Source organism: Morus notabilis, unplaced genomic scaffold, assembly GCF_000414095.1.
Source record: "Morus notabilis unplaced genomic scaffold, ASM41409v2 Scaffold46, whole genome shotgun sequence".
NCBI classification, from domain to species: domain Eukaryota; kingdom Viridiplantae; phylum Streptophyta; class Magnoliopsida; order Rosales; family Moraceae; genus Morus; species Morus notabilis.
In genome coordinates this window covers 233,318-256,884 of record NW_010365505.1, presented here as the reverse complement: position 1 = coordinate 256,884, position 23,567 = coordinate 233,318, and the positions used below count along the sequence as shown (strand labels likewise).

At 38.0% G+C, this 23,567-nt stretch overlaps 1 protein-coding gene and 1 pseudogene across 1 annotated transcript; one reads left to right on the top strand and one right to left on the bottom strand.

Annotated features, from left to right (window-relative positions):
• The first annotated feature begins 8,940 nt into the window (after positions 1 to 8,940).
• LOC21407927 (cyclin-dependent protein kinase inhibitor SMR3) lies at positions 8,941 to 9,621 on the top strand. The gene has a single exon (XM_010108161.2). The coding sequence runs from the start codon at positions 8,964 to 8,966 to the stop codon at positions 9,549 to 9,551; it is 588 nt and encodes a 195-aa protein (XP_010106463.2). The 5' UTR covers positions 8,941 to 8,963; the 3' UTR covers positions 9,552 to 9,621.
• Positions 9,622 to 15,545: 5,924 nt separating this feature from the next.
• LOC112093584 lies at positions 15,546 to 22,230 on the bottom strand (annotated as a pseudogene).
• Positions 22,231 to 23,567: the final 1,337 nt, after the last annotated feature.

Below are 23,567 nucleotides of genomic sequence, written 5' to 3'. Positions count from 1 at the left end.
TCTCGGCTCGGCTGGGCTGGGTGATGGGCTGATGGGCTTTGGGCCGAATTGGGCTTTTCTTGGGCTCAACTTTTGGGTTTTGCTTGGTAAACTAGCTCAAATCCAATTGTTTTCTTCAAAAACCTGAAAAATAAAATAAATCCAATTAAAATTAAATCCTCTAAATTTAGGAATATTTGAAATTAAAATCACAAAATTGATAAAATAGTTTGACAATTATGAACATTAAAAGTGCAAATTCGTGCACTTATCACATATCATTACCATAAGCATACCATATCATAAATCATAATCTTAACATATCATTACCATAAGCATACCATAGCATAAATCTTAATTAATTTCCTATTGTAACTGATGTCTTCTCAAGTAGTCATGTACTCTTATAAGCACAATCGTGCATAGGATTTAAACAAGAATAACACGTTGATAGTAACTAAAATCTAAAACACATAAATACCCCTAATAATCTAACGTACCCATATTCGCCTTCTTATTAGGGGTTCACAACACTAAGAAGACATTAGAAAACAACATAATCTCAATATTAATCACATGTTCCCATTTAACATGATTATAATTAAATCTAACTAAGAGACATACATACTTTAAATCAACATAGTTTTATCATATTACAGTCCTACCATGTCGTATCATACTCTCATATTCATAACATAACCTCATATCATACACTATCATGAACTAATCATTTTATAATAACTCATAGCACAATATTATTATGTCATAATAATGTGCATAACTTATCAGATACTTAATGAACTAGTATCCTAACATGCACGTACTAATGGGCCCGTGGGACTGCCTTGCCGGCTGATGCTCAATCGTGTGACTATCTTAGAGTCTAGGCCAATAGGTCTAAGGAATCGTACACACGGACCTCACGTACCATTTAACAAATCGAATTAGGCTTCTAGGAGTGTACCACTAGTTATATGTGGCTTGCCTATCACATTTGAGTTGCAATCCATTGGCATTCACATAAGCAGTAACGTGGGTATTCACGGGGTTTTATCCATTCTTACCCAGCCGAGGCTCATGGAATTCAACACCGTGACTAAATCACAGATCCAACGACCATTAGAGTAGTCGCGTCTATAACCTAGAACTGCAAAGCATAAAGTCCATCTAACAGACTTAATTAAATATAACTATCTTATTAGGTCCTCTAACGGACCGGTAGTAACCCACTAATATATGAAACTAGTCATATCATACTATAACCAATGTTCATACTTAAATATCATGCCAACAAAATCATGCTCTATTTGATCATGATACTGCATATATCACACATATTTCTTAGATGCTCACATAATCATATTAAGCATACTAGCATTTTATTTCACCATGTCATTTGCATTCTTGTAGTCAACTTAAAACATGCTTCCATTATTAATACTCACATCCACTCAGATATTTTTCATTAAGACATTACCGTCATATACATTATAGCTAATAAATGAGCAAAGGAATTTGAATATTTCCATGTCATGTTCATTGATCATGAAAATTCATATGTAGCATGATAAACAATAAAAATAGTCCATGAGGCATAATTATAATCACCTTTCATACTGTCATAAACAATCACGACATCCATACATAGTAATGGCAAACAAAGTCACGAGTAAATTGCAAGCATCACTTATGCTGCAGGTGAGTACTCTACTTACCTTAAGCATTCATACATCCCAAACATAAGCTCTTTATGTTTCATTCAATTCACACACAATGATTAGGTACTCACCTAATTTTAGCAAATATTTCTCATTAATTAGAGTGTTACAAATTCTTTTAAGAGTATTACAAAACTTTGAAGTTGCTAACAAATTCTTAAGAATAGAAAACCATATTGTTTCTTCTTTTATATCTTAATCGAAGACTCATAATTACAATCTCACCCATTGTTTCGAAAAACGTAGTTTGAGGTTAAGGAAGACTCTTTGGAATTTAATAACCTTGTCCATAACTTAATAAAGCAAAACCAACTGCTTAATTCATAATATAACCATAATTTTCTTAAAAGAAAATCTATCAAACTAAAATATTTAATTTAAAGTCCTTAATTCTTATAGATATAATTTTTTTTAAAGAAAATCGAAGGAACACCAACTCATAACATGAGCTTTTGTTATCATTCGATATTATCAAAAATATAATGTAGCATGAACGATTGGATTTTCAACAAAACCAACCAAAATCTTAGTTTTATTAAACTTTCTGTCATCGAAATAAACCATTTGTCATCAAACAAAATAATAAAATTTCATACATACTTATAAATATTCAAACATTTACAAACTTAGTTCTTTAACTATAAGAAAATCCACATATTTAACCAATCTTTAATATCAAAGTATTAACTCCATATTTAATAACACAAATGTAGATCACAAACAATCTTTTGTAAAAAGACAGATTTGTCGACTCTTACAAAAATATTCATAATATATTATAGGTAGATCGAAAAATTACAGGACCACAGCCGATCAAAATAGACTCATAGAGCTTTCTTTAAAGCTATTATAAGCTAGGTTTTAGATTTATTAAATCTAAAACAACCCGTAATCTATATTAAAAATTCCCTTCAAGAAATTGACAGATTTTTGCATGAACTTGTAAAAATCATAACTAATTCTACAAAAATTGTTTTTGAATGATTCAAAAACTTGCTTAAAATTAAGATGTCTACTTTAATAGAAAATATCAACTGAGATAAAACAATATATAAAATAACCCAAAAAACTGAAACATGATAGCTGATCACAAAAACTTATTCATAATCATTTTGGACTTCAAACAACTAGAAATAAACTTAATAATCATCAAAAAATAAACTCCATCATCAAAATACATATTCCAATTCAACTCCATGGTTTTAAAAGGTTGAGGACTCTCACCCTTGCAGAAACGACAAAGTTTGGCTTCACTTTAATGATGGACTCGTGGCTTGAATTAGGAGAAACATGTTTGGCTGGATTAGTATATTTGGAGGAGTGAAATATCATGTACAATCATTCAAAAATGGATTAGAACTCACCAACTAAAATAAATTGATCAATGACAAGTTTTGGTAAGGACAACTTGCTAAAATGGATTTACAATCTTCTATTCTCGAATTGTGGCTTGAACTAAATATTTGAGAGGTTTCTAGGGCTCAGAAATCATCTCTAACTCAAGGAAATCAAAGGGAGTTTTGAATGATGTTTGGTAGGTTTTCTATAGCTCCTCTACATAGTTACGAGATACTTTTATTTTTCTGAGAGAAAGAGTAAGAGAGGGAGCGAGAGAGAGAGTAGAATATGTCTGAGCTTTGGGAAATAATCGATATGTCATCTTCTTTTTTTCTTTTTAATTTTATTTTTCAACCTAACTAAATTTCTATTGTTGTGGTGTATAGTGACTCTCAAACAACCAATCAGAAATTTTTAAAAACTCCGTTAGCTTTTCTATTTTGACCCACATATTTTTATAATCACGTTTTGGGTCTCATATTTTTAAAAAATTACGTTTTGATTCCATATTTTGGTAAAATTGCAAATTTGGCCCCGAAATAGAATCTTTATAAAAACTCTACTCTTGAATAATTTCGATGCTCCAATTAAGAATCTGATATTAGAAATTTCATACGAAATTTAATTAACTAAGTTTTGTTCCAATTAATGTTTTCAAAAAAAATTTCCTTCGGACGATAATTCCGTCGGATGACCCATGAATTTAAGACATCCAAATCCCCTTAATTGTAAAGAGAAAATCACAAAACACATAATAATCATAAAGCTCACTACAAAATTTCGTAAGAATCTAAGATAGAGTTAAGAAGTGTTACACTATTAATCAAATATAAATTTTATAAAACTGAAAGATCGACAACTCATGAGTTGGTATAATAGTGAGATTAGAGTCGATGCTCTAGCATTATTTGGTTCATTTACTCTTCTGAATTGTGAAATCTGTTAAGTTGTTGGACTGTAAAATCTGATTGTGGATTTTAAGAAAAACATGATATGTGAGTGCACTCTGAAATAACAACTGGTCAAGAGTGTACTATATATATTTTTAACCTCTTCCGGCTGGCTGAATCTAATTGACTAGAAATTCTGCTTCTCTTCTAGTCTGGATAATAAATGAGAAAAAGGAGAACAAGAAGCATGTGTTCCCTCGTGGTCTTCCTCCCACAGGACAGCCCAGTAGTACGGTTTGGCGGGTAGGGGAGGAAACTTTTGACCTAACTAAATTCATTATTTTTTCTCCAACACAACAAATGCTCTCTCTGCATGCCAACTTTCATGTTTCCCCCTAACAACCCCACCCCCTTAAAGAGAGAGAGAGAGATAAACAGAAGGCCAGGTCTCCGCCAATTTTGGACTGATCAGGACTACTTTGATCCTTTAAACTAGCTTACCATTTTGCCAATATAAGTCGTGGTTTGGTCAATCCAAAGATTTTTTGTTTTGTTTGTGCAATTAGTGGGATTTTGAATTTGGGATATCACCCATGATTATTGAGGTCGGAAGTACAATAATTATTAGGAGGATGGAATTTATTGGGGGTTTTTTTTTTTGGCGCATTAAGTGACAGTTTTCTTAAGAGGGGAAATGACCTTTTGTATGTTCTTCATATTGAAATCATATGCTCCTCGTATTTTACCCATATATGTGAGCTCTGTATAAGTATAATATATATGTGTGTCTATACATATATACACACGTATATATATATATAAATATTTGATTTTGTGTATGCTGGGTGTATGCAGTTTGTGATGGAAGAATTAAAGTGGGTGAAAGTACGTATAATATTTATTCTTTTGGCTCATGAATATATAAGTATAATATATATGTGTGTCTATACATATATACATAGTGTATGCAGTTTGTGATGGAAGAATTAAAGTAGGTGAAAGTACGTATAATATTTATTCTTTTCGCCCATGGCTAGCAATAGTGAAGGCAAAGCAGGATAGGGAGACATGATATGAAATATGGTACTGCCTTTGGTCGGCTTATGTAAAAGTGACACGAATAATGTCGTATTTATCATTAATAATCTTGACTTACAATCACACTACGTTCATTAGCATTTCCAGAGAAGATAGTATAATATATATCTTGCTTAGGGGGTTAAAATAATTGCTTGTATTTAGGATGCGTAAATACTAGTTTTAGAAACTCGTGAATGTTATACTCATGAAGTATAAAATAAGACAATTGTACTCAACATAATTTCCTTAATTGACTTAGACGAAAATGCCTAAAACCTAGGTAGTTGTAACTTGTACACCTCTACGTTATAAAAAGAGGAAGAAAAATATTGGCGGGGAAAAGATGAGGAAGTACATAAACGAAAGAAAAAGCAAGAGCATAGAAAAAGAGGGTTGAAATTGGAGGGGGAGATGATTGTTATAGATGGGACATGATGATCGGAGATGGGAAACAAAATCATTAAGCATGAACATGACATGTAATTATGTGCCATGAGAGTGTGTGTTCCACTTTTTAATTTTTTTAAGTTTCACATCCCTTTGCTATAATAGCTCCTTTCTCCAATCTATTAATAAATTCGTACCATCACCACGCATTTCTGAAGCAAATATATATATATATATATACACACATATATATATATATGTATATATGTGTATATCATACACATATATATTCCCCAAATAGGCAGGCTCTGAGGTAATTGTAATTGTGGCCCTTTATGTCGCAAGTATTTTCAGTTTTGTCCCCTAAAGATATATGACGCGTTTGAAACTCATTTTAAAATGATTTTATTTTTTATATGAAAATGAAAATGAAAACGTTTTCAATCTCAGACAGAAATCATTTTTAAAAATGGGTTTGATAGTTTTATCAAGAGATTATTTTTAGTGTAAAAAAATCCATTAATGTCTCTCTTTCTCTTTTTCTGCTCGAGAGAGGAGAAAACGGAAATAAAAAATGAAAAACGACTAAAAGTCATTTTTTATTTCTCTTTTATTTTACACTAAACTAAAAAATCATTTTTGTTTTCTTTTTTTGTCTTTATTACGCCAAACGCCGTTTTGAAAATGTTTTTATTTTTTCTTTCTTGAAAAACATAAAAAATAAAAACGGGATGAATTCTAAACACGGCTGTAGAGAACTAGGATGAAAAGTAAGGAGAACGAGCCACCCAATGGGGCAATTGTAAAAATATTCCAGAATCAGGCTGGGGGAATTTGCAATTGAACTAAAATCGCTGGGTGAAAAAAAAAGTGAAAGAAATTAACTTACCAAAAAGAAAAGCAGCATGGTTTGTTGTGGTCCTAAAAAGCTCTTTTTATCATGTGCGGGAACCAAGATGCGGTGAAATCCAAGCAATCCGATTGGGTCCCTTTCACTTTCCAGTCTAGACACAGAACGGCACTGATCAATATCGTCGTTTTATCATAATATCTGGGAGATTAATGAGATGATGATATGTATTCATTCATATGTAAATCAGCTACGAGAAAAACAAATCATCTCTAATAATTTGTTTTTTTTTTTTTCTTTTTCATTGTTTTAATACGAAAAAGAAGTAACATGAATTAATAGTCATCAAATCTTATCAGAAGAAGTAAGCCCAACCTGGCCCTCCATATTTAACGGTTGGGAATCCAAAGTGAAATTGCAAATGTTGTAACATATATAAAATGGCTTCCAGAAGATGAAAATGGCGAGCAAAAGGGGGACCCATGTGAGGACAGCTGATATAATGCGGCCAAGGCAGCCTTTCAGAGCAACATAGTGGACTGTCTTCTCTGCAATCTTGTTTTAGATTTCTTGATCGGATCTGATCATGATCATCAAGCTTGGTAAATAAGTATGAGGTGTGGCACCTATATATTAATTGCTCTGGGAAATAATTTCATATTTTGGATTTTGGTACTAGACTTGATCATCTCAAAAGAAAAGGTGGGGGGAGTAAATTATAAATTAAGATAACTTAATTAGTGAGTTCAATTATTACATAAATTTGGTTATAATATGTTATGTTATCTAAAGAGCCAAACCATAAGTATTCTTTTATGAGCAAGAAATGTGCATTGCATTTGGTCTGACATTTTGGTTCTTAGATTGCAAATTAACTAACTCCCTATTATTTAAAAAAATAAATATAGTCTATGGAGGATAATTATCAAGTTTGTTCTCCAGCACACTTGTCAGTTTTTAGTGATAATATGTTTGTATTTACAGATTAAATAACTGCAAGAGTGCCAGTTATATTAAGTTTAACTCTAAACTAAAATGGGTTAGTTATTGATTTTAAAAATAAAAAAAGAAAAAGAAAAAGAAATGGATTAGTGTTGTTTCTTTTTTTTTTTTTTTTTGGGTGCAACAAAATGGTTTAGTTATTGAAGCTTCAGTTCACGTACCGAATCTAAATTGAGTAAAATTTCGAAGGAATAAATACAAAGTACTGTATTGTACAATGAATTTCAAAATAGATCTAGATGACGTCAGATGTTTGTCTGACCAAGTTAAGATAATAAAAAATCATTGAATGAGAGACACATTACATTTCTATATGCCCTAGATGTGATATTTAAATTGACATTTGAATTTCAAAAAGTGCAAGGGTTATGCAAAGGAAAAAAAAAAAAAAGTGTAAGGGTATCCAACGCTTATCTAACCATGTCACCAATACAATTGCAAGGAAACAAAAGATTATAAAAGGAAGAAGTTTATCTAATCCACCTAAAATAGTACTCGATAGATTGAAATTCACATTGTTTTTTATGAAAGAAATTTACATTATTAAGAAAAACAAAAAAGAAAACTTTTGACCAATGTCCACTTATTTCAATATTGAAATAATGAAATAAAATACCATTGGCAAACATGGGCAGTTGTGAAATCTGAAACATACCATTTGTCCATCGCGAAAAAGACTAAATTAGCTATTGACTTAAACGTCTGCATGATGCAGCAATTTGGCCATGCATGGTGGTGGTTGATTTATTAAAAACAACATCAATATTTAATTTCAAATATATATATATATATATATATATCAGACAAAAAATAGACAGTGTATTTGTTACCGCCGAACGCATAAAATATTAGCCAACTTTCGCAAGCATCCAACAAGAAAATTTTCTGAAGAAAACTCCAAACTAGTTCCTCTTTTTGGTTGGGAAGAAATGAAAATAAATTCTAGGAATTATTATTCTTTTTTTCGTTTCTTTCTTTCTTTTAAAAAAAAGAAAATTACACAAATATCCGGGACCGGTGAGTTTAATAATTGTCTCAAGATATCTCGCGAGATATTAGAACATGAGACTAAAAAAAAACATGCACGTTATCACCAAATGGGTTTTCTCCGTAGTAAACCACGTGCATTGGTGCATCAAAGTTCGTAGAAAACAGAGAAAAAGCGACTGCCCTAGCTAAACGAGATTTTCTAGTTAGTTTAATGGCTGACTCTTAAAGAGTGAAAAATAGCTCAGAATTAATCCCCCACTCTCTTAGCTAGCTAGAGAGAGAAAAATAGAGAGAGGAGAGAGAAAATCACACGCAGACACTACAGACACAGAGATATATCTTGCGGGATGCTGTGTGTGTATATTTGCTGCATCGGATCCTTCGCCGAAGTGGGTTTTCAAAAACAGTTTAATTCCTCTCTCTCTCTCTCTCTCTCTTTCTCTCATCAAGAACATCTTGAGGGCTAAAGTCCAAACACGCGAGAGACTCACTAACCAACACAAAAAAAAAAAAGGTGGAGAATTTTGATGATTGTAATGTTTTGCACACCCAACATTATACTTCTCTCTCAGCTAAATATGATCATTTTCAAGATTCCCTTAAATTCCTAGGCTTCTTAATTACTTTTCCGCAAGTCTAGTAACACTACTTTAGAATCTTGTGCTTGTAGTTTCTTCTTAATTTATTCTCATAAAATTCTCGTTGTTGTTCTTGTTTGGTCTTTCCTCAATGTACTACTCTAAACTAAAGTCAATTTCATTGATCAGGCCCAATAATAATAACAATAATTCTGAGAATATGCTTCTCTCCGAAAAAGACCTCAATGCAGTGGAATTCAATTTCTTGGTAAGACCCACGTTGGAATTCAAGCATGATCATCACTGCCAAATTTCACTTTCATCATCATCATCATCAGAAGAAGAAGAAGACGACGTTCATGATCGGAAGCAAGAAGAGGAGGACAGAAAAAAAGAAGATAAATTCGACATGTTGGTTTCGACTTTGAAGCTCAAAATCCCATCTCCAGATCAAGAATTCAGAGTACTAGAAGATCAGGAAAATCATGTCGGAGTTGTCGACGGGTTCAAGACTCCAACTTCTTTGGACCACAAGATCCCGGCGACCCTCAAATGCCCGCCGGCGCCGAGAAAACCCAAGTCGCTCCCGTCGACGAAGCGGAGATTGCCGATCAGCCGCCGCCGGGTGCTTCTTGATCTGACGAGTGAGATTGAGTCGTTGTTTCCTCCGGCAATTCTTGCGGATCTTGGTGGTAAAATTAAGAAAGTTAGACAAGCTGGGAGTGGAAATATTTTATAATAATGGCCGATTTCAATCATACGTATGTATGTTATTATGTGAAATACTAAAAGAATTTATCTTCTTTTTTTTTTCTTCCTTTCATTTTATGATGGCTATATATATATATATATATATGTGGTATATGTTTCCACATGATCAGATTATGTCATCCTCCCTATGACATGTTATTGACATTAATATCGGCGTTATTAATCCGAATGATCTTTTTTTTTTTCCTGATCTTAATATCTAAATTTCAACTTTTGTTCAGTTTTAGCATTTAGTACTAATCTTGTTTTCTTCTCTTCTTCTTCTTCTTCTTGTCTTCTGGTTTTCTTTTAGAATTGAGATCCAGTTAGTCATGTTGTATTTGATATTAATTGGCAATATAAATCCAGATCTGAAATATGTGATTTGATCTGTCTGTGCAAGAGATCTGACGTCAATTCTATAGTACAAAGCTAATTTACGATGCATATAATACAGTACCCTTCAGGTCTCTTTCTCCCTCTCTGTCCTTGTTTGGATCTGTTTAATGCATTTATTTTCTTTGTTCATGAGATCAAATGAAATTGGCCTGCGAGAGCAGTGACTTTCTCGAATATGCAAAAAGAAAAAAAACCTCGAATATTACCGTTGTGCCAGTATGGGGTGAGCAAATCAACCCATGAGCATGAAGCATATTATAATATGCAAGCTACAAAATAATTGAAATTTCATTGCACAAAAAAGTAATAGTAATTTTAATTTCCCAACAGTTATAATTATAAATCAAGTGATCTCCGATTGTTGAAATGTTTAACTGACATAATTTATTGTAACGCCTCTAATTGTGGGGTTATACAATTTTAATAAAATAACGGGAAACAATGAAATGAAATTATAAAATATAAATCTGAATGTTCATAAGAAAGTGCCCATGGGACTTTAAAAGATAATTCTAAATAAAACATCACATCGACAGATATAGTAATACTAAAAATCTACAGTACAGTGTAGCACCAATTAAAATATAAATAGTACGATCATCATCGGTTAATCCCAATCAACAGATAATTAACACAATTAGAGTTTGGAAAGTCTTACATAATCAAAAGGAACAATCTAAGAAGCTACAATAAACATCTACACGTCACATACAGCTGGGTTTCACTCCTCATCAGATAGGTTACATTGCACTCCGTCTAAGAAGTAAAAATAAAAAGGTGAGCATAAAATGTCCAGTTGCATAACCATTACTTACATTTTTGGTTTTATTAATTTACCGTATTAAAATATGCATAGTTAGTGTTGACGGTCGATTTTCGTTAACAGTATTCTAACGGGTTACCCCTTGGTCACCCACGGAGTTACTGATTAGAGCGTTGTATTTAACTAAATATTCTAGTAAAGGTGTTTATGCAATCAGTGTATGGCCATGGATATTTGATGTGGTACTTGAATAAATGTAAAGAAAAGGGCACACAAGTTTATAGTGGTTCACCCTTATATAAAAAGAGTTACATCTACTGTATTATATTAATCTCGTGTTCTTCAGGATTTACATAAACATGTAGAGAAAAAACCCTCTTCGTGTGTCTATGGGGCTTTGCTCCCTTTTATAGCCCGTGGATTGTCTTTGGGTTCCTTTAGATGGGCGGTCGCAAGGAGTTACATGATGGCTTTCCTTAGATAACCTGTCACTCTATAAGGCTAGACTAGACTTTTAAACACCTTTTGGACTGTTCACTCATCCAATTTGTCCCCTGTTACGGCTCTGCAGATCCTAGGTGATCCCCATTGATCCTCTCCAGATGGTTTATGGGCAGGTAATCATTTCCCAAGTTGCTGACCTTTTCCAAGTCCAGACGCAACTTGGGGATTTCCCCTTGTCCACTCAAAGGACTTTTTGGGGACGTGGATCCATATTCATGCGGTCCGCTCCTTGTGCCTATACAATACAAAGCCGGCCGATGGCTCCTTATGAGTCGACCCTATCACGGTGATGTTGATGCGAACCCATATAGGCCTCGGCCGTATATGGAGTCGATGGTTTTACAAGGTGCCCTGTACGCTCGGCCTTTCCCGCATATGGAGTGTCAGGCGACGATAGCTATTTGAAGTGGCTTAACGTAGGGCCACGTGGAGCAAGATCATTGTCCGACATGTCAGCACACATTTTCCCACACAACAGCTTCCCCCCAGGTCGGGGCTTTCCGTTGGACTGCCTCGAGCTAGGTTTGGATTTGCCCTGGCACTCCTTTTTGTCTGCTTCGAGCGTGGGAGGCTAATTCTGAGCCTTTCTTGCAATGATGGCCCTAGCATTCGAACAATCCCTCGAGAAGTGTAAACATCGCGTCAGTCCAATTACCTTGCTAATGTGGCCATTTTTTCAAACGGATGAACCTGGGCCACTGGATCGTGCCTCTTTAGCTTCCCGCCCTTCCCCCAATCGTCAGATCAAATTCCTGTGCTCCCACTGTTGGATGTGTACGTATCTGATCGGACGGCTGGGAGGCCGAGGGCTTGTGGTTGCTATAAATACCCTCTTCGTGTGTCTGAACCGTTTTGAAACCATTTTTTAAGTAGCCGAAACTCTGCCAAAATTTCTCCAGGATCACTCACATCCTTCTCGCCAACTTGTGATTCTCCAGCAATATTTACCTCAAAAGCTCATGCATCCCTTCTGCTTCTAATTTCTTGGTAAGCGTCTCCCTACCTTCCTATCCATTTCTGGTGTGTTTATCGTACCTGGACTTGTGGTAGATTTCTTGAGTGGTGGGAATGGTTAGAAATGGCATAATAGGGATGTTAGAAGCTGATTTTGACATTGTACGCAATGTTCTAGACTAGCTATGGGAGTTCTGAATTAGCCTGGGCCTATGTTTGGTGCTCTGGGTTAGTTTGAATGGTCGTCATTTAGCTTGAATAGTCTCCGGCTAGTTCATATCTAGGCCTGAATCATCGTTACTTTCTTGAACCGTCGTCGTTTCAACTTTTTAACTTTTAACCGACCGAGCGTTTTTATCTTTAAGCGCCGAACTATCTTCCTTTTCCCCTATCGACTTAATAGGAACTGACCTTAGGTTTTTCCTTCACAGTAATGGCATCTAGATGGATTAAACGTTGAGGGGGATCATCATCCGTGCCTCTTGTGAGGCTGGATCCAACGCCAGCTGCCGAGCCTTCCTCACATTCTATAGCTAGCGACCCAATCTTGAGGGAGGTCGAGGACTATGTCCCCGATCCATGAAATGATTAGGATAGCATCGACCACCTGATTGAAGGCGAAGCCAAGGAGGAGGGCCCTTTTGTTTCCAATGGCTCCGGCTCCCTAGTTGGCGGCGTCATCGTTGGCTACAGCGACTGACATACTGGTGTCCCTGTGGCATCAGTGGGGGCGGATGAGGATCGTCCACTCTTCACGGCCAACCTTGTGGAGCAGAAGACATGGCAGAAGGATATCGTTCGTGCGTATAAGAAGGGGCGCGTGGATGGCTGATGGTTTGAGTATCTCCTGCCGGATCCCCACTTTAGGGCGGGCCAACCACCCCCGGGTTATATGTTTGTATATACCCGGGCCTTCACAGCGGGGATGACACTTCCCATACACCCGTTTGTGAAGTCCTTATGTAATTTCCACAGCATCTTTCCTACACAACTGGCCCTAAATTTTTGGTACATTTTTGCCAGTATATGGGTTCTTTGGGACTAAAGGTTTCACGTAGATCTGCCTTTGGATGAGTTCCTTTATGTATATAAACTCTGCCAGGTCCCCAAGTATGACGGCTGGTATTTCTTGGGTAGTTACGGGCGATCCAAGCCCATCTTAGCAAAACTAATAACGGGGTTGCCCTTGTCGTCTCATGCCTAGAAGCTGATGTTTTTTTTAGTCAAGGGTATGTTCGACGTTCACCCGGCTGATAGGCTTTTTAAGCGCCTAGGGGCGCAAACGTCGTTTAGGACGCTGAGTGAGTATCCTCAACCATTTGCTATGTAAGTGTCATCGTGTTTTTACACCACTGACTCCATTTTATTCTGTGCAGTTCCTTAGGACCGCCCGCAACTATCCAGGAATCCTCTTGCAAGGGTGAAGCAAGCCTTCAGCTTCCCGGAAACCCATCATCACGTCGGCATTTTGTTGACGCGGGACAACTTGGAAAGTTCTGCCCTTCTGCTCTCACTTCCTCATCCTACCAACACCGACGAGGTCAATGATTTCTTCCACTTCACAGCCGGAGGTTAGTTCTTTCTTCCTGACCCTCGATTTCTCATTATATGTCGCCCTTCTGAATTCTTATCTTTAATTGTGGTACAGAGATGAAAACCTTGCAGCTGTGCGTTCTTGGTGACAAGGGGTGCTCAAAGAAGCAGAGGCCTTGCGAGAGGCCGAGCGAAACCACTGAAGATAGCGTCCCGCCTCAGCCTGCGGCTGAATGCTCAAGTACTCGGGAGACTCTAAGGCCTAAGAGGCCTTGGCCGGCTGAAAGGTCGGCGGTGGAAGCTGAGCCTCGCCAGTAATCGATATTACTGATGCTCCCGAGGCCCTTCTGTCTAGAAAATGTCTGCTGCTTCCTGGGGCAAGGGTTCTAGATCCATAGTTTATCGTCGTGGACGTCCCCCTGGCCCAGATTGAGGCGGCGCTGAGTTTATCCCCGCACTTCTCCATCATCTTCTAGGCTCTATATGATTCTTTTTTTTAGCAGGACTGGGAGAGCGCTACTCGAGCTTCTTTGATCGGCCGCACCCGTCAGCCGATCTCTCTTCAGATCCATGTAAGCTTTGTCGTCTATATGCTATATGCATTTTTGTTTCTCTCCCTCTTCTCTTTTTTTTAACAGATTTCTTCTGATTTGGCAACCCCTTTGTCCTCTCTCTCCTCAACTTTATCGATATGGTTAAGGTGGAAGAGAAAAGCAAGGGAATGGACCGCATCGAGGGGCGCCTGAAGGCTCTCCTCCAAAAAGAGAGAGAGATAATAGGGAGGAGACCTCAAAGAAGCTTACCCTCGTCGTTAAGGAGCTAGAGGCGGCGAAAGTTGATTTGGAGAATTCCCAGAAGGAAGTCGAGGTAGCCCGTAAACAAGCTGCTGATGCCAAGGATGTCTTTCAGTGAGAGGATTACAACCTAGGCAAGTAGGATGGCTATGACTTGGGCAAGAAAAAGGGGGTCAAGGAGTTTGTTGCCTCCGTCGAATTTGCTCGGAACAACGCAGATATTGCTGCTAAGGCCGTCGAGAATTTTAAATCCTCTGAAGAGTTACATGATATGCGTGCCAGTGACATGTTGTCTGTTGGCGAGCAAATTGTTGCTAGAATTAACAGGCACCTCCCTGGACTTAACTTAGACTTCCTCTACTAGCCTCTTTCTGATGACGAAGGTTCTCTTACCGAAAGCGGGGGTGGCAAGGGCAATGGTGGAGCTGAGGAAGTTGCAGCTAACGGTGGTGAGGGCGATGGAGGCGACAAGGCCTAGGATGCTGGGTTTATGACTTTGATTTTTGTAGTATATTTTTATTATCTGGACAATGGATTTTTATCCTATATGTATGTTATTATTTTTACTATGACTTCATTTTTCTTTATTGATCTACTTTGTAATAATTATACACAAAGCGAGGTAACCTTTAATCTTCCGAGCACCTTTTGGGGCCCTTAGTGAATTTATGAATCTGCTAGGTATTAAAGCTTCTCCTCCTTGGAGGAGTCAGCTTTCTGAACACCCTTTGGGGCTTTTGGCACAAATCTAAGAATTGTGCCAAGCATTAAAGCCTCTCCTCCTTGGGGGAGTCAGCTTTCTGAACGCCCCTTGGAGCTTTCGGTACAAATCTAAGAATTTTGCATATTTATATATATTCTTTCATAGCTTGTAAACCCAAGCTGCCCCCCATGTCTGTCTGAAAACAATGATTTTTAGGCAAGCATGTTATTAAGGGGTTGATTTCTTCGCATTCTTTTGGACACTTACTATGAATAAGCTTAATTTATATTAATGAAATGCCAAACACAATTAAAGCGTGTAAGAATTCGTACATTATTGGTAGTACAGTTTTAACTGCTCTGTATTCCATGGGTGTTGAATCTGTTTGTCAGCGAGGGTTTCCAGAACGCATGTCCCAGGGCGTAGTACCTCCCTTACGCGTCCTTCCAAAGTCGGGTCCAGGGGACCATTATTTTTTGGTTTAGTGTTCTGCGTCACCCTTTTTAATATCAGATTTCCTGGGACGAACCTTCTTTGTTTGACTTTCTTATCGTAGTATCGCGCTGCCCTTCGTTGGTAAGCGGCGAGTCGTAATTGAGAATCGAGCCTTTTTTCTTCCAGTAGGTCGAGTTCTCCGTTCATGGCTTCCATGTTGGTGTCGTCGTCATACACGACCGTTCTTAGAGTCGGCATCTCAATCTCCACAGGGAGTACAACCTCAATTCCGTACATCATAAAGAATAGTGTTTCACCCGTGGTAGTCTGACTTGTCGTTCTGTATGCCCATAAGACTTTTGAGAGTTCTTTGGCCCATTTTCCCTTTAAGTCGTCGAGCTGCTTCTTCAGGGTATACTTTAAGATTTTGTTGATGGCCTTAACTTGGCCATTGGACTGCGAATGTATTGGAGCTGAGAAGTCCTTTCGTATGCCTAAATCCTCATAGAATTTGCACGTCGAGGCATTGTCGAACTGCTTCCCATTGTCAGACACGATTGAATGTGGAACTCTGAACTTGCATACAATGTTGTTCCATATGAAGCTGGTGCAGGCTGCCTCGGTGGTCGAAGTAAGCGTTTTCACCTAGATCCATTTAGTGTAGTAGTCCACAGTGACGATGGCAAACTTAAGCCCTCCGGGTGCGAGGTGTAAAGGTCCAATCAGGTCGATCCCCCATTTGGCAAAAGGCCATGGGCTAAGAACGAAAGTTAGGTTCTCTGGGGGAGCTCTAGGAATCATGGCGTATCGCTGGCACTTATCGCAACGCCAAGCGTATTGAAACGTGTCTTTTTTAAGCGTAGGCCAATAGTACCATTGCCTCAAAACCTTAAGAGCTAGAGATTGCCCCCTAGTATGATTACCACACACTCATTCATGGATCTACCGGAAGACCTCTTGCGCCTCATGATCATCTAGGCACCGCTGCAATGGCATTGAGAAGCCTCGTCTGTATAGCAAACCATCATATAGTAGGTACCTGGTGGCTCTGTATCTGATCCTTCTGGCTTCGTCTCTGTCATTGGGCAGCTTTACGTTCATCAAGTACCGGATGAGTGGTGTCATCCAGTTCCCAGCTGCCTGAATTGTCAAGACTTCCACTGCCTCATCAATCGTTAGTCGTTCCAGTTCTTCGATGAGGACAACCCCTATTAGGTTTGAATTCTTCGAGGATGCCAGTTTAGCTAAGGCATCGGTGTTCGTATTCTCGGCTCTTGGCACCTGCTGTATCTCATAACTTTTGAACTTTGTAAGCTCTTCCTTTACCTTCCTCAGATAGGCCCCCATCCTTTCTCCGCGTGCCTGATACTCCTCCTTCACCTGCCCAACCACTAATTGAGAGTCACTAAAAATTTCAACTCCCTTGATTTTTAAGTGACTTGCTAACCGCAATCCTGCGATCAGCACCTCATATTCCACTTCATTATTTGACGCCCTGAATTTGAATCATACCGTCGAGGTAATTTTGTGATTTTCTGGGCTTACTAGCATGACGCTTGCTGATTACGCCCAAACGTGTACAAAATAAGCAGTCAATTGTAGCACAATTAGGACAGTCGATCCCATGAAGAGGTGACAAATTAAACAAGAAACAATTAGCAAATAAAATGCGTTAGGAGATAAATAATAAAATAAAAATAAAAGAGAATGAATTTTTGTTGAGAAGTTTAAGCGTAAGAAAAATGTATGAGAAAATTATATAATTAAAACCGGTAAGGCGTCGAGATTCTCCTATATGCTTGGTTCACCCGAATGGATTTTGATTTTTGAGATTACTCAATTGAAAGTTTCACATCCCAAACTAACAATCAGAAAATAAATATTTGAAGAACATGTGAATTAAAATGTATTCGAGTGAGTAAAATTCTTACGTTGAAACCTAATAAAAATTATTCTTATAAGAAATCTTAAAGCGATAATATACCGTTGGCAATATTACAGTAAAAGACTACTCATAAAATAATATTATTGATATAATTATATTGAGTAACAATTACGTAAAAAGAGCATGACTAAATTTATATAAAAGTTGACAACAAAATATATCAATATAAGAAATTAGAAAAAGATTGAAGAAAATTAATCACTCAAATATATAAACTTTGGAGAACAAATGAAGAATCAAAATCCACTCAAGATCACTTCACATATAGGTTTCTCTCTAACCTCACCAAAGAACTCTAGCCTAACTTACACAAAATTCTAAAGAGAAAATATGAGAATAAGAGCAAGAAAATAAGAGAAAAAGTGTCTAAACTTAAGCTCAAAATTAACAACCTAATACACTAAACAAAGCCCTTATTTATAGAGTTGCTGGGCCATGCCAAAAATTACAATCAGCAACAAGAAGAAAAGGAACGTATTCTAATTAAATTGAAATTTACAATGCTTTATTTTGGGAGTAAAGGCTGATAATGGTGCAGAAGAACCATAAAAAATGTTTGAAATTGGAAAAATTGAGGAGTACAACAGCTAGTACACGTGGCGTATGCTGAGAAGGAAACATTGTTGTGCATGGGACACGTGGCAGATGAAGACTCACAGAGAGGAGAAGTTCTACATAGCTGGAGCCCATGCGGAGGAAAGACGCGCTCGTGGAAGGAACTCGCCCAGGGGGAAGGAGTTACGCGCTAAGCGCGCGTGAGTAAGGGAGCATCTGGGTCCCACGAGACGCGTGGCGGGAGGTGGTTGGAGAACTTCTGGACTACGGGATTGACGCAGAAGAGGATAGAAAATTGGTTGATGCACGCGTGGAAGAGACTCGCGCAAAGGGAAGGGTGTGCGTACCAAGCGCGCGTGTATACGGGGACAGCTGGCTCCCACGCGGTTGAAGCGTGCCAGAAAATGACACATGGCGCATGCGGATTCACTGGCTCGGCTCGGTTCGGCTTGGCTTGGCGGACAGCTAGGCTTGCTAATGGGCTTCATTTTCTTTTTCTTTTAGTTTTGGCCCAAATGTCTTATTTCCCTACAATGTCTTATTTCCCTACAAAACAAATTAAATTAAATTAAAATCAAATACTTTCACAAAAAATTAATTCCACGAAAATATTTAATTAAAGCTTAATTTATTTAGCAATTATGAACAATTTAAGTGCATTTTCATACACTTATCACAACCCCCAACCAGCTTATTGCTAGTCCCTAGCAATTCAAGCGAAAGAAAAATCATGCCAAGCTGAAAATTCAAATCAAAACTAGCAAAATCACCTAAGCAATCAAACAAAACATAAGTAAGTCATCAGAAAATGCTATCAAAACTACTTCAATCATAACTCCAAAGTCATGTATGTGTGCACCAAACCGTATCCCTCTTACCACAGTCCATAACACAAATAGCATTAAAAAAATCACCAAGAAAAGTCTCAACTCCATTTACCTCACGGGTGTCAGAAATATTTTAATGCAAAGGGTTTTCACTTATGGAGTTGGCAATCAATCAGTTAACGCTCAAGTGAGAGAAGGCAATTTAAGGACAAGCTAATAAACAAACATTGATAAAATGATAGGTAAATCAAAAATCTAGAACAATCCCTCACTCAAACCATAAAGAAGCTTTCGGGATTTCATTCTGGTCAAAAGGATCTCATAAACAAACAAAGAGCCGAAAAATACAAACAATTATACACACTTTTTTTTCTTTTTCTTTTTGTTTTTTTTTTGTTTTTTTAAGGCAAGAAACAACATACATTTGAAGAAGCTGATGTAGTAAGGCATTCTTTTGAGTGACTGCTATGCATCACAAGACGTGAGTGCAACCAAACAATGTAAACATTGATGATAAAATGATGCTCTTGCTTTTTTTCTCATCTTCTTTTTTTCTTTTTTTTTAATAAAGAAATACAAAAGAAGAATGATAAATATTTACAACACATGGCTCAATTCTAAAGATTATTTCTAACCAAAAATCATCCCTCAAGCAAATGTCGCAAGTCAAGCAATAGTGCTCCATTAATGAATCAACCAACTCAAAAGATCAATGAAAGTTTGTTTTCTCAACTCTCACAACTTACCAAAAATGAAAACCTTAAACTCTGGAATTTTTCTCAACTAAATGTGTTAACAACCATCTCACCACAAAGGTTTGGCATGTGCCCAAAAATAACCCTGAAAATCATTTCTTGGTAATTAAGATAGCAAAAACTAACTCAAACTAAACATTTTGAAATCATACTCAGATAATCTCGCAAAAATTTTGACCCAAAATAACAACAAGACAAAAATTAATCTCTCACATGAATATGCTCACCACCCCCAACCCAAAATCAGACAGTGTCTTCAATGTCTAAAAATATACGCAATATGAAAAAAACAGGGAAAGAGAACACCTGGATGGTGAACATTGAAACAAAGCCGAGCCTCATAAATTGATTCGTCAAAACACACAAACAAATATGAAATCACACAAAAAAATTGAAAATAAAAGCACACAAAACACACCAAACGAAACAAAGAAACAAAAATATGATACAAAAGTGTTGGAAACAAACTCCTCAAGGTTGGTAAACCGGAGCCTCAAGAATGATCTCTTCAGCCTGGCTCACACGCTCAATGTAGTGCTTCAGTCTCTGGCCATTGACTTGGAATACTCTCTCATCGCTTAGGTCCTCGACATCGATAGCATTGTTGGGAAAAACTTGTTTCACAACAAATGGACCAGTCCACCGCGACCTAAACTTTCCTGGGTGGAGATGCAGACGGGAGTCATAGAGATGCACCTTCTGATTTGGCTCAAAGTTCTTTTGCAGGATCTGTTTATCATGTGCCGCTTTCATCTTTGCCAAGTAGATCCTGGAATTGTCATAAGCGTCATTCCTCAACTCTTCAATTTCTGATAGCTGGAGCTTGCGATGAACACTTGCAGCACTAAGATCAAAGTTAAGAGCTTTAATAGCCCAATAAGCCTTATGCTCGAGCTCTACAGGTAAATGACAGACTTTTCCAAAGATAAGCCTATAGGGAGACATCCCAAGAGGGGACTTGTAAGCAGTACGGTATGCCCAGAGAGCGTTAAGAAACGTGAAGACCAATCCTTACAGTCGAGATTTATGGTCTTTTCCAAAATCTATTTAATCTCCCTATTCTCCAACTTAGCTTGACCATTAGTCTGTGGATGGTAGGCAGTTGCAACCTTATGAATGACACCATATTTTTGCATGAGAGCTTCAAAAGATTAATTGCATAAATGAGTGCCTTAATCACTTATGATAGCACGCGGAGTACCAAACCTAGATAACACATTCTCTTTCAAGAACTTCACAACTGTCGCATTATCATTAGTTCGACACGGCATGGCTTCTACGCATTTGGAAACATAATCCACAGCAAGGAGAATGTAGAGGTACCCAGAGGAAGGTGGAAAAGGTCCCATAAAATCTATCCCCCAACAATCAAATATATCTATTACAAGAATTGGGTTCAAGGGCATCATATGGTGTCGGAACAGATCACCTAACTTTTGACACCTCACACAAGAATGACAAAACTCATTAGTGTCTTTGAACAAAGTAGGTCAATAAAGACCACACTACAAGATTTTTGTGGCAGTCTTCTTCACAGAGAAGTGACCACCACAGGCATCGTTATGACAAAAGTTCAAAACACTAAGAATCTCATCATCAGGAATACAACGCCTCATGATTTGGTCGGGACAGTACTTAAACAGGTACGGATCATCCCAAAAGAAATTACGCACCTCGACCAGAAACTTGCACTTATCTTGTGCACTCTAATTAGAAGGAAGTTCACCGGTCACCAAGTAATTGACGATGTGAGCATACTAAGGTAGCTTAGTGACCGCGAAGAGATGCTCATCAGGGAAGTCATCTTGAATGGCAGAGGCATTAGTAGAGTCTTTAAAGTCCAATCATGACAAGTGATCTGCCACAACATTCTCAACACCTTTCTTGTCCTTAATGGTCTGCAACAGAAGGATCCACTGAATTAATCGTGCCTTAGCATCCTTTTTGGAAAGGAGATACTTGAGGGCAGAATGATCTATGACGACGATAATGGGTGAACCGATCAAGTACGCACGAAACTTGTCATGTGCGAACACTACAGCGAGCAACTCTTTTTCAGTGGTTGAATAATTCATTTGAGTGCTGTTAAGAGTTTGGCTAGCGTAGTACACAACAAAGGGCTTCCCCTCCTTTCTCTGACCTAGGATAGCCCCAATAGCATGGTTGCTTGCATCACACAAAATCTCAAATGGTAAGCTCCAATCTGGTGACTGAGTGATGGGGGCGGAAGTCAGTTTCGCCACAAGCATTTGGAAAGCATCCTCACTCTCAGGCGTCCACTCAAAAACGGCATCTTTGGCTAGGAGGTTACATAATGGATGAGAAATCATTGAAAAATTATGTATAAACCTCCTATAAAAGCCAACATGCCCTAGAAATGACCGAACTTCTTTGACAGTCTTTGGGGTCGGCAAATTAGAGATAAGTTCAATCTTAAACTGATCAACCTCAATCCCTCTCTTAGAAACAACATGCCGCAAGACTATGCCTGATGGTACCATGAAGTAGCACTTCTCCCAGTTAAGCACAAGGCCTTTCTCTTCACATCTAGTCAGAACAGCTTTTAAGTTGAGAAGGCACGAGTCGAAGGAGTCGCCGAAGACTATCAAGTCATCCATGAACACTTCCATACACCTCTTGACCATCTCATTAAAAATGCTCATCATGCACCTCTGGAAGGTGGCTGGTGCATTACACAGCCCAAATGGCATACGCCGAAAACCATAAGTACTAAAAGGACAGGTAAAAGTAGTTTTATCCTGATTCTCTGATGCGATCTCGATCTGATAGTAGCTTGAGTAGCCATCAAGAAAGCAATAGTAAGGATGACCAGCCACATTCTAGGATTTGGTCGATGAATGGAAGCGGAAAGTGATCCTTACGGGTGGCGGCGTCCAGCTTTCGATAGTCAATGCACATGCGCCAACCCATCACAGTCCTTGTGGGAACAAAAGCCCCTTTTATCATTCTCCACCACTGTTACCCTTTATTTCTTGGGCACTACCTAAGTTGGACTGACCCACCTACTATCAGCGACTGGATATATGATTCTTGCGTCCAGAAGCTTCAAGACTTCATTCTTCATGACCTGTTTCATCGTTGGGTTCAGTTTCCTTTGGGGATCCCTTCGTGGGTTAAACCCGTCTTCCAAGTTGATATGATAGGAGCAAATTAAGGGGCTAATACCCTTAATGTCAGCAATCGTCCAACCCAATGTCAATTTGTGTTCACGCAGCATGTCAACTAACCGCTACTCTTGAAATGCATCCAGTTTAGATGAAATGATAATAGAAGAGGTATCACCAACTCCCAGGAAGACATGTTTCAGATCCTCAAGCAATTGAGCTAGCTTGAGTGTTGGGGTCTCTTCGGTGGATGGTTTTGGCTTTTCTTTCTCTCGAGGTAGTTCTTCAAAGTGTGGTTGCCAAAACTTAGTTCATTTACCTTGTGAGTCTTTAAAAATGGCAGCGTTGTTGGCCAACTCACAAGGGCCAGAACTCTCAAATTCAAAAATAGGGAGGAAATCATCAACATCATCAGAATTGCTACGCAACTGAACCTCCTCCGAGACAAGTGCGTCAATTAGAAATGATTGGTGGCACTTGTAATCATCACGTGGTTGCTTTGCAATGTAAAAACATTCACCTCCAAAGTCATGTTTCCAAAGGATATCTTTATCAGACCATTCCTACAGTTGATGAGTGCATTTGATGTAGCAAGAAAAGGTCTTCCGAGGATAATGGGAATCTTGGACTCCATACTCACCACGGATTGAGTATCCAAGATTAGAAAGTCAACGGGGTAATAAAACTTATCAACTTGAACCAAAACATCCTCA

Bases quoted from the DNA above. Each gene is read 5' to 3' on its own strand.
- LOC21407927 (XM_010108161.2), top strand. From the start codon at position 8,964: ATGTACTACTCTAAACTAAAGTCAATTTCATTGATCAGGCCCAATAAT.